The following is a 17,677-nucleotide window of genomic DNA, read 5'->3' as shown; positions in this document are numbered from 1 at the left end:
ATTCTGCTTGCTGACTAAGATGCAATACACTATGTTTCAAAAGTAACAAAAATAAGCAAATTATTTGAGAAAGTCAATATTTGCAGACTTCATCCCAAGTTTATGATGTTGCCTACAGCTTTGTTTGCAGATTTCTGAGAAAATGATGCAACACTAAGTGGATGCTCCTCTCAGATATTTCAAAGGACAGAATTTCCTCATCCAGGCTGCTAGGGCTGATTTAAATATGGTTCTAGGTAGCAGATGCAGGAAACGGAGATGAAAGAAGGGTGTTTACAATTTTCAATTGTACCAAATGCCATTGTTGTTCCTGGACTTTGGACACTTGGAAGGCAAATACTTTGTCCAAGAAATGGCTGATGGAACAATTAGATGTTTCATTAAGATGCTGTTATTAACAGTATGTCTGAGACAATAATGTAAAGAATGCCTTTTTAAACATTATGTGAGGTCTGGAGCAAAATGTCCATTTCACACCCTACCTAAGTCACTGTAATTTTCTTCTCCATTTTTTGGTCCATTAAATCCAGTGCTGTTTTAAACAAGAATCTAAGGTTGTATTTTAATTTATTGTTTGATTATTTTGAATCCTGAATTTTGAAGAGAGTTGCTTTCGTTGGTGTCCTGTAAAAGACCCTGTTTAAGACTCCAAATGTTTAAGCACACTTTATAATATTAAAGATGATCTCTTAATAATTTCTAATTCGATAAAAGTGTACATCCTTTCAAAAACTATTACTATAAGGACTTTGAAGGTTTTTCTTACCTAATTAGGTTCCTCTAATTAACAGAATTAACTGCAAAGCTTAAAAGTGAATCTTATATAAATAGTATCCATATGATTAAGCCTGCATAATTAAAGAAGTAGAAATATTTGGAATACCTATGATATGTGTTATCCACTTAAGTATATTGCCTATCATGTGAAAATTATTTGTGAAAATGAGTACATATTTTAGATATACACTTCATTTTAATAACAAATTCCTTGTCTTATCACATTTATGTATGTGTTTATACCAGAAAAAAGGCAGAGAAGAACATGGCTTATTATACCCAAGCTTTTGAGCACACTGGTAAAAGGTATCGCATAAATACAAAGCCATGTGGTCAGTTCTTTTTCTGTAACATCAGAGGATGTGAAAGGGTAAGAAACTGTTGTGTTTCTTAGTTAAAATGTTAAATCATTGCAATGTTTAAAATTAGGTAAGGTTTGCCATACTTGCTTTTTAGGAAAAGACTAATAAGAATTTAAAACAGAACTGCTTTCGTAAGTTCATTCTCCTCAGAAATTGAATCAGATGCAGTTAAATGATTTATATTCCCTAATATTTGTCATGCTTTTTTTTTTAAATACACTTAGATGGTAACTTTTTTTTTAGAAGTTTGATTTATTATTACTGAAATAATTGCATGTGAAACTACTTGACATCTAGGGAAGGAAAATAAAAAGAAACAAATGGAACAGTGAAATAGAATTATATATAAATACTTGAATATTAAAATGTAACAGCACTCTGCTTTTCAACAGGAAGATGCTATAGATTACTATACTGGAGTTTCCCAAAAATATATAGAAGAATACTTGAAAGAAGAGAAACTAATTTGTGATAAGCCATTGGGAATGGCTTTCGTAACATTCCAGAGGATAACCATGGCCTCTCTGTGAGTGTGTATTTTTAAATTTTATTATTACTATTAATTATTTTAAATGAATTGAAACATTAGTCTATTCCTACGATTACTTCCAATTCAAAGCAGTTCTATTAAATCCTATTTGAAGGCAATGTATAGAAATCCTGGTGATGGTCCCGGTGACCAACCCAGATTGGATCCCTCAACACAGAAATCCTATTAAAAGGCATCTGTGAGTGTATGTATATATACCATTGATTAGTAAAATGGATCTCTTGATTGGACTACATTGCTTTGAATAGATCAATCATTGCATCTTTCAGATAGTAATAGTATAAACATTTTATTATAATATGCTTTATTTGTGTGTTTTTGACTTACAACAAACTTGAGAAAAGTGCTTTATGACTCAAAAAGCACTTCTGGCTGTCATAAAATGTTGCACTGTCCCCCCTCCCCCCACGGCCTTATGACCACATTTTGTGTGTTTTAAAGCTGGTTCTCATTTATAATTGATTGCAGCATCCCACAATCACATAAAATTTACAATATCTTTTGCTGGTTTTCAGCAAAAAACACCCATTTGGGGGAATGGATTCTGACTGCATGATTCACTTAATGCCTGCTGTAAAAACAGTCATAAAATTGAGGACAACCTTTTATGTGCAGTCTTGTATGCTGAGTCAACCATAAAAGCTAAAATGCTTAATTTTACTGTAGCATTCTCAAAGATTACAACGTCTGTAAATGTCAAGGCTTTAAGTGCAGAGGAGAACCTCAACCATCAACCTATAGCAAAGATCTTCAGATTTCCAAATGGAATATTAAATACGCTACATATCCTCAGGATATTTGTTGGTAATGTATCTTATTTTCCCCTCTTATTTCATGTGTAAAAGAAATGAAATTCGATACCATTTTTTTTTCCAGAAGATGAATGAAATTTATCTTAGCTATCGTCTATATTATTGTCAGATTATTTAATTATGAGGCCAGAAATTGATAGAGCATCTTGAAAATACAATCTCAAAACAATTGCATTGATATCCAGACTAAAAATATAAACTAATTTGATGCACAGTTTTATAAATGGTTTAAGGTACAGTGTTGCTTAAAATATTGAAAATTCAAAAGTTTCACAAACTTTTAAACACCACTGTATTTTGCAGGACTTCTATGTTCTACTTGAACAATACACATGTCTTACAGTCAAGACTGAACATTCAATCCTTATTTTAAACTATTGTGAAAAAAATCTAGCCAATTTTTATTCATGAATCTAGATGATCATAAGAATTTGTCTCTCGTTTGAAACAAGCTCTGTTCCAGAGATAGAGGAATTTTTATCAGAGTTCTATCACTTCTTAGTAAAAGTTATTACAGTGGGGACCCTGCTGAATTCTTCAGTAAAGGCAAACAAATGCTACATTGTGAAGAAACACTGGGGAGGTTGGGGTAGATTATTAGGTTGCACTCGGGGAGGCAGCAGGCCAGGGAAAGGCATAAGCAATCTCTTGTCCATTTAATCTCCACTTCAAGATAACCACTAACTTTCTCATTTTTACATATTTTTATTTTGAACAAGACAGATCATATTCTTAATACCAGTTTGGAAAATAAGCGCTGTTACTGCTTCTCTATTTTTGCTTGACAGGAATAATCTCTCAATTCAAGGACGGGATTGGTGGGGTAGATGGCTTTTTATCAATTTACTCCTTTTTGTTGGTCTCTTTTTCTTGACAACCCCTTCCATCATCATTTCAACAATGGACAAGTTCAATGTAACCAAACCAATTCAATATCTTAATGTGAGTAATAATGCACTATATCTGATTTTAATCATCTCTGCTTCTTTATGTTCTCATAAAAGATTTAGCTCTGAGGTTAAACTTAACTACCATTCTAAGTTATGTAAAGCAAAGAAAATATAGATAAGGTGAAATACAACCACATTTAATAAACACTGACACGTATTTCTCAAATATAGGCAAGCAACCTTCATCCTTTAAGTCCTATAGTTGTGTTCCCTGGTACATTTTCTGTGTTACTGCCAGAATTCATTCTTCTGTCGTGTTGTGATAGGAAACACAAAATTATATCCTCAGTAAGGACAATTGAACATCAATTAAAATTCTGCCTTCCCAAAAAGGAGACATTCCCAGCATCATTCACTTTGCATCATGCCAATCTTAGCCCTTAGACATGTCAAGAATTAGTCATGTCAGTTCCTTGCCACTAAAAGTTGTTCATCTTGTTTTAAAGGGTCTTGTTTGGAAATGGTAATTACCAGGGTTTTTTAAAATGAAATCTTTGTTTTTGGATTAAGCTGCTAAGAGATTTTGATCTCTTTCCAAATCCTATCTGCTATCATTATTCTTTTCATAAGACCAATTTTATTTCAGTGGTTGTTAAGCTGATATAATAAATATGTTTGGCTTGGTTGCATTTGTGGTAAATGCACAAATAGAACTGGTTATATTTCTCTCTATTCTTTCCCCAGAATCCTGTTATTAGTCAGTTCTTCCCAACAGTCCTTTTGTGGTCCTTTACAGCTTTGCTACCAACCATCGTCTATTATTCAACAGTGTTTGAATCACACTGGTCAAAGTAAGAAGACTCTTTGTTTTGGCTCATCAAATTACATTGGAGGATTTAAAAGATAGGAAAGGCAAGGGATAATATTCAGAATTTGTAGTAATGTCTACTTTTCCCACATTCTTCTTTTGCACAGCTCTGATTTTAGCTTTATATAAAGTACAAAATAATATTTATATTAAGTATTATTCTCTGTTCACAATAAAGTCACAGCTGCCATTTCTTTAGCTTGTGTTGGCCTTCATATGTATTGAGTTCTTCCCAAAACCCTAGGATATCGTAATGTATCAGTTAAATAGGGGGTGCAATGAAGAGGCAGGATGCGGACAGTCATTCAGCACCTTTATTGTGGACTCGCAATCAGAACAGACTTGCCAGCAGACTGCCGGAGCGCTCTTTTTAAAGGGCTCCATCAGCCTAGCTGGTTACTGACTGCGGTTTATTTTTCCTGCTGCTAGATGGACCAATCAGCGGCGGGTATGCAAATACGGTACTCCGTATGTGCATACATAACACCCCTCCCCTCCTAGAAAGCTTTTACCCAATCATCTTTGTTCTAGGCACGTATTTATTTATTTATTATTTATTTTGTCGCATTTCTATGCCGCCCAACTCCCAAGTGACTCTGGGCGGCTTACAACAAAGAATAAAACAATGCGAACAATCCCATAAAAATGTTAAAAAGAAAAACATTAAAACATTAAAAACTTTAAAAATGTTAAAACACATGTACGTAGTCACGCAGGTAGGCAGGGCGCTTGAGGGTGCACCCGGACCTGCACGGTTCACTTGTTCCAGCAGCGGTGACCTGTGCAGTCAGGCCTGCTGCCGCTCCTTAATCCTCGAAAGAAACCTCCTGGAACTTCTCCCTGGGTGTGGTGGACTCCGCCCGGCCTCTTCTTCCTTGGTTCCCAGGTCTCTTCGCTGGACTCCTGCAATAACTGTGGAAAAGTGCCCTTTTCCTGTTGTCGGAGAGGTCTTGGTAGTTGTTGGCTTCCAGGAACTTTTGGAAACGACCCATGTAGATATGCCATTCTTCCATCTTTGGATGATATGGCGCGGGTATGGGTGAAGTTTGTGTGGTCATCTTGGGTTGGCCGCTGCAGAGGTTGTCCCTTGCAATAAGATGGCCACAGATGCCACAAGATGGAGGTCAGCTCTTTGTCCACCTTTGTCCTCTTCAGTATCCCACCTTTGTCACCAGTGTTAGATAGGGGGCACAATGAAGAGGAAGGACGTGAACAGTCATTCAGCACCTTTATTGTGGACTCGCAATCAGAACAGACTCACCGGCAGGCTGCTGGAGCTCTCTTTTTAAAGAGCTCCATCAACTTAGCCAGCTACTGACAGTGGTTTATTTTTCCCTCCGCTAGTTGGACCAATCAGCGATGGGTATGCAAATACGGTACTCCGTATGTGCATATGTAACAGCATCAGCATAATATATGTCAGATCCAAGCAATGTGATCTTTTGCAATTGATGGAATTGTTATAATTATTTGTTTATTTATTGTCCAAGACCAAATTTTGGGTGCTTAGTAACCAGTCCACATTTACAGCCGTTTGCAGCACCCTGCAGTCATGTGACCGTGATTTATCGTGATTTACAATGTTTTTGCTGGAAACAGTTTTTACTTGTCCAGACTGGTCATGGTTTTACTTCTCCAGACCGGCCTCACAAGTAATTGTGGGCTCCATTATGGTCAAAACAACTCACTATTGCCTTGAGTTCCCCAGGTCAGTTAACACATCCACGTTTGGAGAGACTTATGGAACGTTAACAGTTGGTGAATTGGAGAGGGCCAGCCTCACCTTGTGGGGGATGATGTTTCGCAGGGTGGACGCCACAGCAGAAATGACTCAAGTTCTTTTTCTTTCTTTTTTTAATTTATTTTTATTCGACATTTACATCTTTAAAATCTTAGTTACACTTTTACAGCTTTCCAATACCGGAATCTTTGTTAATATCCATTTTATCCTTCAGCCAATTATATACATATGCATTTTGTTTGTTACATACTTATTCATATAATTCATATAATCACTACATTATATACATACTTACTACACATTGAATAATGCATTTATTCAATGGAAACGATTTATTACAAAACATGGAACAGATGGTATAATTGGCTGGAAAAGAAATCTAAAATCAATATATAGTGACTGTTAAGAGAAGAAATTATAGTGAAAATGCATTATTCAAGTTCTGGGTTATACTAGATGCAACTCCTCAGAAGACAGAAACTGCAACATACTTCTTCTGTCGGACTTGATGGGATTGGCAGATGTAATCAGGAACAGATAATCAGATAATCTGGCCCCATGCCTTGAAGGGTTTGGTCAAAGAACTAAAGTCAAAACCAGCACCTTGAATTGGATGTGAAAATAAACTAGGAACCAATGCAGCTCGCAGAGCTGAAGTGTTACTTATTTGTTCTAGGGCAGGGATCTGCAACCTTAAACACTCAAAGAGTCATTTGGACCTGTTTCCCACAAAAAAGAAAACACCGGGAGCCACAAAACCCTTCCCGTGCCTGGCTATTTTTTGAGCGGCCACAAAACTAATATATGTAGTTGAATTAATCGTTTTGTTTTCTTCTGAAACTTTTCTTTTCTTGGATTTATCCATGGTTGGCCTACTGGGGGTTGAAAAGCTCAATAAATTGCATGTCGGCAGGTTTCGCACATTGGTGGTTGTGACACATATTTTGAGTGACAGGGAGCCTCAGCAGAGTGGTGAAAGAGCCACATGCAGCTCCAGAGCCGCAGGTTGCTGACCCTTGTTCTAGGGCCACACATAAGTGTCTGTGCCGCTATATTATGTACAGGCTGAAGCTTTCAGGTACTTCTCAAAAGCAGCCCCATGTAGAGTGCACTATAGAATCCAAATGGGAGATGACCAGGGTGTGAGTGACTGTGAGTAGATCCTTCCTATCCAGGAGATGTGCTGTATTTTAAATTTTGTGACTTGGTCTTGGATCATAAATAAACAAATTATTTTTATATTTAACATATTGGCTTTTCACTGAAAGCAGTCAACTAAATGATTGAGCAAATAATATTTATTGTATAGCTGTTGGATCCAGTTCAGTATTTGACTTATGGATGCTTGCACTAAAGGATTTTTTTTAAGGTAGAGCTGACAGAACCCAGTGTAAAAACAGTCAGTGTAACAAACTCCAGAGTAATCCAAAATCAATTTATTTCCAAATTTTAATTTTAAGCATTTTCATTTGTAACTACCGTATCAAACTTAATAACGTTTGACAACATGCAACTATTAATCAATCATTTTCTTCTTTTTTAATAGGTCTGATGAAAACAGAACAATGATGCACAAGATTTACTCATTTTTGATCTTCATGGTACTAATATTACCTTCGCTTGGTTTGACTAGGTAAAGGCTACTGTAAAATTCTAGCTCTCTGAGTATGACAGGGTTTCTTTTCTTTTCAATTTTTTTTAAAAAATTGCAGCCTTTAAATATCTGAAACAATCTTTGCCATGCCAAAGAAATAATTTCTTTTTCTTCCTAATTATTTTTTTCTTCATGTTTTACTTCCTCTTTGCAGTACAAAATTTACATAAACCATGTAAAAATAATCAGCAACTCTCTACATTTAAGTGTTTGAAAGGTAGAATTCTTTTCACTTGCTTATCACATTTTGGTCTCTGTCTGTTGTTTATATATCTATGTCTTCTTGCTGGTGAAATTCAGAATTTGCCCAAGGGGCTTGCCTTTTTCTTCTACAGCTTTCCCACACCTTAGAAATCTTCTCTGGGTGTAATATAGTGAGTGGACAATTCATTCATAAACTTCTAGGCTCTGTTAGGAGCTATGGAACTATAGCAACATAACCATCTTACATTTCACCCAATAGTTTTTTTTCCTTTTCCAGGGATACAGATACAGGGACAGGGGAATAATTTCTAAACACTCATGGCATTTCAAAGGTCACTGTTAGTCCTGTTCCAGTGAGCCTTCAGCCCTAATCGATTTTTTTGTCATGTCCATCTTGGGGAGGGGAGGAGATTTATTTATTTTATTTTATTTATTTATTTGTCAAGCATGTATAAGATAACAGATATAAGTATAAACATGATTATGAATACAGGAAATAGATACCAATAAATGGGGACAGTAGGACAGGGACAAAATTTTGTTAGTTTTACTTTTTACACCATTTGAATAATTCCACCAAGAGCAGAATTTCATTGGATTTTATTCAAAACCTATTTCATTTTAAAATTAAACACATTATAATTGATTTTAATTGGCTAAAAAGTTCAAAAGAAACACGATACAGGAGTTCTCTGTTGTAAAGCTCAATTGTTACATGATTGCGCTGCTTAGTGACAGCAATTCTAGCAATCCCAATTGCCATTGTTAAGTGAATCCCTGTGAGTGGTTAAGTGAGGATGTCATGTGCTCATCACTTGCAACTTCCTGCTGGTTTCCCCAATAACTTTACTTGTCGAAAACCAACAAAGAAGATTGCATATGGTGACCAAAGAATATTGTGATGGCTGAAATTCTGAGGACTGATAAGTACCACTCATTCAGTGCTGTCAAAAGTTTAAATAGTGGCTGAACAAATGATTGTTAAACATGGACCATCTATAGCTTGGGGTTTTTTTTAATAACTCTTATGTTTTCATAATATGTGTGGGGATAGACAGTGAAATTATATGCAAGTTATTTGAAACTATTAAATTTATTGTACTCAAATTTTTCTTTTCTGTTTGATGTTGTAGTAAATTGAAGAAATTAACACCAAATATTTCTTTCAGTCTGGATTTCTTCTTTCGCTGGGTATTTGATAAAGCATCTGAATCTAGAGTTAGATTAGAGTAAGTATCTAAAAAGAAGCTTTCATCCTTTTTCTAACTGACCCAGGATATGCAAACATGTCTTCAGTTACTATTTTATTTATTAATCATAAATTGATACCACCCAGTGGGAAGAACTGAATATGAAGATTCTTATGTGATAATTTGTTTGTCTTGGGAAATGATTTTGAATAACTAGTAAACATTGCTCCTTGTGTCTTCAGGAGCGCTGCTCCCCAAAAGTGTGACCTAAAGTTATTCCATTGAAAAGGAAGGCATTGTTTATAAATAAATAAATAAATAAATAAATAAATAAATAAATAATGAATGAATGAATAAATAAATAAATAAATAAATAAATAAATAAATAAATAAATAAATAAATAAATAAATAAATAAAGAAGCCAAAGAGCTGTACAAGCGCTGTATGGCTTTTATGCAACTTTAGAAGGAGTGTTGATGGAGAAAGTTTAATATCGCTTTCTAAAAATTAAAATGCCTCTTAAACTTATCCTAAAACCCCAGAAAAAGTGGAGCTATCCACACTTATAGGTTGTCTCTTCTACTTAGAACCATTGTTCCAGTCACTGCAGTCTTTCTGTTTTTAGTGCAGCCATTGGCTCCAAGTACATCACGTGCAGTCATCTATCAGAGATGTTCAAGGCTCAAGCCACTGATATCTTGACAAGGATTTAAAAATCACGGTATGACTTTGGGCTGGTCATTCTGTGTCAACCCAGTCTATCTAAGCTGTGGGGAAAAATTGGAGAAAGGGCTGCTATGTGTATGGGACATCAATGTAATTAATCAATAGATTTTATTTACTATGATGTTCACCCTTGACTGATACCTTCTGGAATATATTTCATAGGCCATGAGAACTACTGACTCCTCAGAATGAGTCAGGGCAACTTTTTTTTTTTTTTTTAATTTGATTTATATGCCGCCCTTCTCCGGAGACTCAGGGCAGCTTACAATGCGTTAAGCAATAGCCTTCATTCTTTTGTATATTTTATACAAAGTCAGCTTATTGCCCCCACAAACTGGGTCCTCATTTCACCTACCTTAGAAAGGATGGAAGGCTGAGTCAACCTTGAGCCTTGGAGAGATTCGAACCAGCAGAAATTGCAGGCAGCTGTGTTAATAACAGGGTGCACTAAACCCCTGTACTATCAAGGCTCAACTTTTTTGAGGAGGCATGAGTGGTAAGGAGAAAAATACTTACATTAAGCCTTACAAAAGCAAAACAGGTACCTTAAGCCTCTGCGAATCTCATTCACAGCAGAAAAGCATTGGAAAAAAATACTTTGTTTTTTCCAAGTTTGACTGAGAACTTCCTTTGTCTTCAGAGGAATTTGCAGTATTTTTAAAGTTCATCACTTTTTTGTATTTCAAAATTCTTCCAGTTGTCGTAAAATAAAAGAGTATGTGGCAAAACTATGAGTGTGTGTGCAAATCATTGCTGGATTGATTTCATATATTGTGAGTCAGTGGTGGGTTGCCCCCAGTTCGCACGGTTCTATAGAACTGGTAGTAAAACTGGCGGGAGGCTCCGCCCATCGACCCCGACGTCATCAGATTGCTTCTGTGCATGCTCAGAAGAGCGCACATGTGTGCAAGCAAAGCAAGCGTGCGCGGCCCCATTGTGAACCGGTAGTAAAGGTAAGTAGAATCCACCCCTGTTGTGAGTGGACATCGAAGACAATACTGGTTCCTGTTTTCACTGCTTCTATTCAAGGCAGATGTGCAGGAGAGAAAGAAAATGCTCACTTTTCACCATAGTCTCCAGATGGGTGAAAAGGAGATTAGATTACATGCCTATTTTTTTCATTGCAGGTGTGTCTTTTTGCCTGATCAGGGAGCTTTCTTTGTGAACTATGTAATTGCCTCAGCTTTTATTGGCAATGGAACACAACTGTTGCGTTTCCCAGGCCTTATGATGTACACCATTCGCATGATGATGGCTAAATCTTCTGCTGAGAGGAGAAATGTTAAGCAGGTATGAAATCTTTCTATCATATAACACATTTTATATTTAATTCTTCCATTAGAGTGTTTACATCTCTACCCATTGGGTTTGCTGCCCTTCATTCTGAGACTCTTTGACCTCTTAGTAGTGCATGAAACATCACTACTTACCAAGAAAGCTTATTATTATTACTGGGTAGAAGATATCCTTTACTGAATTTGTTCTTTCCACTTAAACCAGAAGACAGAACTTTATATATAGTTATGGCAGGATGCATCAGCTCCTAGCTATGTCACTTAAAGATAGAAAAATGAATAACAGCAACAGTAACCTACTCACAGAAAGAACATACAATGATATATCCTCCCCTGGCTTCCATACCATAAGCAATACTTAGTTCAAGGACAGCTGGATGCCAATCATCCATTGTAGAAAGAAAATTGTACGATAAATGCTAACATTTCACTTTCCTATTGTGGTGGAGGGTACCCTTCACAGCAGGCAAATCAGAGTGGTCTTCATATTTATCATGGGAGAGGAACATGCTGAATGTGACATGCAGCTAAGGAAGGAACCATCCTTTCAGGCACCTTCTCACAGAAAAAGCTTCAGCTAAAGCAAAAATACATTATATAGAACAATTAAGAAATATACAGACAGTGTGGCCATCCTGAATATTATCTCCTAAGGACGTATTGCTGTCTTGACAGAATGGTCAGATTAGCCACCCTCCTAGTAGAATAAGTAATGGCTACATTTGGAATAGTAGCCAACTGAGATTCATAGCTAAAGATATGCAAATAGGGAGATCCAGCGTTCTGTTGTCAAATTTTACAGTGAAGGATTCCAGATGCTATGTGCCATTCTGTTTGGACAATGAGCTTCTCAACTGTTACCGCCATAATGTTTAATTGGTTCTTCAAGAGCCTCTTCAGTGTAAGAGCTGGGTATAGCCACTATTAAAGAGAGATCACCACCACCATTGTGACTTTCCTGAGCAATGATGGCCTAATAAATTTAGGATATGAGGAATCAGCCTTTGCCCATGAAATGGTATCTGTGCAAGCAATGTTTAGTTCCTGAAGTCGGGGGGATGTTGCAGTATGTACAAAATGTTCCCATCTGAATCTGAAATTTTTATTACAAGCCTAGATTTCGCATATAATTATATAAGTGAGGAATTGATTGTTTCTGGCGTTGATGTAGATTTGCAAAAACCAGTTTCCTTAGAAATTTATGTAAGCTATTTTCATGCTTAATGTATTTTGATTTCCTTGTAGGAACAAGCTTATCAATTTGAATTTGGAGCAATGTATGCTGGGATGTTATGTGTATTCACAGTCATCATGGCATACAGTATTACCTGTCCTATTATTGTCCCATTTGGTAAGTTGATAAATTAATTGGGATTGTATTTTGGGGCAAACTGAAGTGCCAGATACTTGGCTTGGAAATAACATTGAAATGAATGCATTAATTACTTAATACTTTTATCCTTTTGTTTTAGATGAAGTGAATATTTCATTGCAAAGATGCTTAAAAGGCTGTTTAGTCTAAGTTTGGTAGGAAGCCTTGCAAAAAAGAAAAAGAGATTTAGGGCATCAAATCACTCAGATTCGGGAAGGCTTGGTCTCTGACTGGGTGGATACAGATGGGATGATGGAGGCCGGTCTTGAGAATGTCATTTGGGAAGAGTTCGACCCTGTCGCTCCCGAGGACATGGACAGGATACTGGGACGGCTGAACGCGACCACATTTTTATTGGACCCGTGTCCCTCCTGGTTGGTGCTGGCCTCCCGGGAGGTTATGCGAGGCTGGCTCCAGGGGATTATTAACGCTTCTTTGAGTGAGGGTGTCTTGCCATCTGCCTTGAAAGAGGCGGTGGTGAGGCCCCCTCCTCAAGAAGCCCTCTCTGGATCCGGCTGTTTTGGCTAACTACCGTCCAGTCTCCAACCTTCGCTTTGTGGCGAAGGTTGTTGAGAGTGTGGTGGCACAACAGCTTCCTTGGTACCTGGATGAAGCTGTCTTATCTAGATCCACTCCAGTCCGGCTTCAGGCCTGGGCACAGCACGGAAACAGCATTGGTCGCGTTGGTGGATGATCTCTGGAGGGCTCGGGATAGGGGTTGTTCCTCTATCCTAGTCCTGTTAGATCTCTCAGCGGCTTTTGATACCATCGACCATGGTATCATGCTGCGCCAGTTGGAGGGGTTCGGGGTGGGGGGCACCGTCTTACGGTGGTTCTCCTCCTATCTCTCTGACCAGTCGCAGTCGGTGTTGACGGGGGCAGAGGTCGACCCCGAGGCACCTTGTTTGTGGGGTGCCGCAGGGGTCAGTCCTCTCACCCCTCCTGTTCAACATTTATGTGAAGCCGCTGGGCGAGATCAGCCGTGGTTTTGGGGTGGAGTTCCATCAGTATGCTGACGATACTCAGTTGTACATCTCCACCCCAGGCCATCCCAACGATGCCTTTGAAGTGATGTCCTGGTGCCTAGAGGCCGTGCGGGTCTGGATGGGGAGAAACAGGCTTCGACTCAACCATTCCAAGACCGAGTGGCTGTGGCTTCCGGCGTCCCGATATAGCCAGCTGGTGCCATCGCTGGCTATTGGGGGCAAGTTACTGGCCCCCACGGAGAGGGCTCACAACTTGGGTGTCCTCCTGGATGCACGCCTGTCTTTAGAAGAGCATATGATGGCCGTGGCCAGGGGGGCTTTTTATCAGGTTCGCCTGATTTGCCAGTTGCGTCCGTTTCTGGATCGGGACTCCTTACGCACAGTCACTTAGGCACTCGTCACTTCCCGCCTGGACTACTGCAATGCTCTCTACATGGGGCTCCCCTTGAGCACCCGGAGGCTCCAACTGGTGCAGAATGCGGCCGCGCGGGGGATTATGGGAGCGATGGGGCGCTCCCATGTGACACCCCCCCCTGCGCGAGCTGCATTGGCTTCCGGTGGTCTTCCGGGTGCGCTTCAAGGTGTTGGTTACCACCTTTAAAGCGCTCCATGGCATTGGGCCTGGGTACTTACAGGACCGCATTCTGCCACCGATAACCTCCCACCGGCCAGTTCGCTCCCACAGAGAAGGACTCCTCAGGGTGCCGTCAGCCAGGCAATGTCGGCTGGCGACCCCCAGGGGGAGGGCCTTCTCTGTGGCAGCACCTGCCCTCTGGAACGACCTGCCCCCGGAGATACATAGGATACCAGATCTCCGTGCTTTTCGCCGTGCCCTCAAAACTTTTCTATTTCATCAAGCTGGGCTGGTGTAACCCACTCCCCCCCTTAGATATTTTTAATTGTAAATGGATTTTAGTCGGGAGGTTTTAAATTTTGGGCCAAAATTTGTTTAATTCTTTTAAAATTTAAAATTTTGTATTTGTATTTTGTATTTTGTATTTGTATTTTGTATTTTGTATTTTTTGTATTAAATTTAAAATTTTGTATTGGGATGTTTTTTATTCTGGGCTGTGCACCTGAGTCCAGCAGCAGAAGGACGGTATAAAAATTTAATAAAATAAAATAAAATATAATAAAATAAATAAAATAATAAAATAAAATAAAATAAAATAATAATAAAATAAAATAATAATAAAATAAAATAAAATAAAATAAAATAATAAAATAAAATAATAAATAAAATAATAAATAAAATAAAATAAAATAAATAAATCTACATAAGAGAAATGGAATGAGTCTGCTTACCAACATCCATGAATCTGAAGCCATATCTAGTAGTTCCATTGATAGAAAAAGAGAATATCACTTATCATTTTACATTAAACAGTTATGTTTTAAGTTATCTGAAAGAAGTTGGGGGTTTTAAATATTTAACAATAGCATTTGATGGTGTAGTGGTTAGAATTCAGTATTGCAGGCAATCTTTGCCATCGGCCTGGAGTTTGATTTTGACAGGGCTTTAGGAGACAAAAATGCCCTTTTTAAGTGCTATTAATAAAAAGTTGATTTTACCTTTTTAAACCTTCTAGTGTATTACATCTAGCACTCATATTTTATTCCCATACTCAGAACATCTCAACAGCATGCCATAGATAGTGGGAACTTATATTTAAAAGCTGTCTGTAATGCTTGTGTAGATAGTAAGGAAAGATACCCAGGGTGTCAGTTTTTTGCATTAGTTGTTAAATTGCATTTTAACATTGTGCACTATTTATGTGCAACATACTGAGTTTTAAATAATAATACATGTTAAGAAAACAAGAAAATGTTATAACCATTCATTATACCTTTGTGTTAATTTTTTAGACTTATTTTATCACTAGGAGTGGAGGATGAGTTGAGGGAGTTTTTTGGATGTTGATATAAATTTTTGCTAAACTTTTTTATAGTCATTCTTAGTAATTCTGTCATATTTTTCTTATTTTCAGGGTTAATTTATCTATTGCTGAAACATACCGTTGATCGCTACAACCTCTATTATGCATACCTTCCTACCAAACTAGAGAAGCAGATTCATATTGCAGCTGTGAGTCAGGCATTAGCAGCTCCCATCCTCTGCCTTTTCTGGCTGTTTTTCTTCTCACTTTTAAGATTAGGTAAATATCTCTGCTTCTCCAAAAAAGAATGCAGACATTGCAGCAGATAAATATGTTACATTATGTATCATGGGTATTCTGTTAATCCACTGATAATACATTTGGATAAGAGCCGAGGAGAACAATATCCTAAAATGTAAAGACACAGGAGTAACCAAAGGAGTGGTTTTTGTTGCTGTGGTCCTTGGAGTCAATGCAGCAGCAAGCCCATGTAGTTTTTTCTGGCAACATTTTTCAAAAATGGCTTACCAATATCTTCTGCATAAGATGGAGTGCAAGATAGAGATGGGTGAGGAGCTCTGAGTGTATGCTCTCCATTTTTATTCTTCTATTTTAGTAGTTTTACTCTCCATTTCTAATTTTTAAAACTGTATTGCCTGAGAGGTCACCTATCTGCTGCTCCAGTTATAACTTAATAATTTTTAATCTGGGATTTAAGAATGGGGAAAAGGAAGAAGAGACACTATATCCACTTCAACACAGACCACTGCCTAGTCTATCATGCTTTTAAATTTAAGTTGACAGATTTTTTCTCTTTCTCTTTTAGGATTTAATGCACCTACAACATTACTTACGTTCTTAGTTGTATGCATAACCATTGTTGTTTGCATAACATATACCTGTTTTAGCTTGTTCTGGTATCTGACCCCCATGCAATACAAGGTAAATGAATCAACACTTCATTTAATTTTAAAATAGCTGTATTTTAGATATTAACATAAAACACATAAATGATCATTAAAGAAAAGCAGTTTCTATATGTTGATAAATATAATAGTTATTTGTAGAATTATAAATATATTGTGCACATATTTTGACAATTATTTCAATTTAACTTTCTTTCATTTATAGGAAGAAAAATATCTGTCCAGGGATAGAGAAAATAAAAGTGATTTTGTAGCAGCTCCAAAATCTTCTGTAAGTATCAGATAAATACTATTACATGGGAAAATAAATATTCTAAGAAAGGGCTTGTGTCTATTAGAGAGTTGCATTAATGATTTCCGTATTAAGAAATACTGAAATATTGTGTTTTTAATTCTGACCTGTTGACAAAACATTTCTTTGCAGATAAAATGTTATGGGCAACTGAAACAGGTTAAGACAACTACTTGCGACATAAGAACATATGTGATGTTCAATTTTGGTAATGTTTTACCTAGGAGTCATACCAATTCTTGATTTGTATAATATTAGAAAATACTGTTATTTAGAAAAACAATTAGCTAGGTAGATGCCATTGAATCAGATATAACCATTGCATAGTAACTATGCAATGATAAACACTTGCTATATGTGGTGATAATCCATAGTCCTCTCAAGGAATTCCTTTGATCACTTCATAACTTCTACCTTATCTGCTGTCTCTCGATTTTCCTCAATGTATAGAGTCTTTTTTTAATCTACCATCTGCTTTCATCAAGAACGTTAGTTTCTGCTTGCTGGTCACTGCCCTGAGACAGCAATCAGTCTTTATTTGTTACTTTATGAAGTTCATGGAATTTTTACTAGCTGTAATTCAAAAGTGTCTGTCTTCTTTCTCTTGTCCTTCAGGTCTTTTCTGTAGCCATACATTAGCACTTGAAATTGCTTTTAACTTTTGATTTTTATTATTGTCTTTATACAGTACTTTTTCTGATAGTCCTGCTGTAATTGATGAATAAAAAATAAATCTCAAAACATTTTTCTTCTCTCCATTCTTCATTTTATATTAACTATGTGATCTCATGTCCATCTACACTTTCTGCAACGGTCCTTTCTATTTCGCATTTTTCTTCATTTACAATTGCATATATGAGTGCAAGATCAGAAGACTTTGCCTGCATGAAGAATTAATAAGGCAATCATTTGTATATTTTCTTGCAGTCCTACCTCCTCTATCTTCAGAACATAGTTAAATATAACTGATTCCCCACCCCCACCCCCAATCACTAGGCCACATATTTCTTCTTCAAGAAATATGAAGAAGACTACTGTACTTCTTATTTATTTATTTATTTATTTATTTATTTATTGGTTCGATTTATATGCCGCCCTTCTTCAGAGACTCAGGGCGGCTTACAATGCGTTAAGTAATAGCCTTCATACTTTTG

The 17,677-nt window shown here is 37.2% G+C and overlaps 1 protein-coding gene across 1 annotated transcript in view; it reads left to right on the top strand.

Annotated features, from left to right (window-relative positions):
• The window catches only part of TMEM63A (transmembrane protein 63A), a 43,864-nt gene that overhangs the window by 23,900 nt on the left and 2,287 nt on the right, over positions 1 to 17,677 (top strand). The window contains exons 11-22 of the mRNA XM_070949503.1: positions 1,024 to 1,147; positions 1,532 to 1,665; positions 2,356 to 2,493; positions 3,290 to 3,443; positions 4,136 to 4,242; positions 7,547 to 7,633; positions 9,028 to 9,087; positions 10,903 to 11,065; positions 12,316 to 12,421; positions 15,417 to 15,584; positions 16,132 to 16,247; positions 16,437 to 16,502. Coding sequence (XP_070805604.1) covers positions 1,024 to 1,147; positions 1,532 to 1,665; positions 2,356 to 2,493; positions 3,290 to 3,443; positions 4,136 to 4,242; positions 7,547 to 7,633; positions 9,028 to 9,087; positions 10,903 to 11,065; positions 12,316 to 12,421; positions 15,417 to 15,584; positions 16,132 to 16,247; positions 16,437 to 16,502 — 1,423 coding nt within the window. The remainder of the gene's footprint in view (positions 1 to 1,023; positions 1,148 to 1,531; positions 1,666 to 2,355; positions 2,494 to 3,289; positions 3,444 to 4,135; positions 4,243 to 7,546; positions 7,634 to 9,027; positions 9,088 to 10,902; positions 11,066 to 12,315; positions 12,422 to 15,416; positions 15,585 to 16,131; positions 16,248 to 16,436; positions 16,503 to 17,677) is intronic.

This window comes from Pituophis catenifer, unplaced genomic scaffold, assembly GCF_029215685.1.
Source record: "Pituophis catenifer annectens isolate HBS135680 unplaced genomic scaffold, rPitCat1.0.hap2 SCAF_1, whole genome shotgun sequence".
NCBI lineage: Eukaryota > Metazoa > Chordata > Lepidosauria > Squamata > Colubridae > Pituophis > Pituophis catenifer.
Note: the sequence above shows the minus strand (reverse complement) of the source record. Positions and strands in the feature narration are given on the sequence as shown.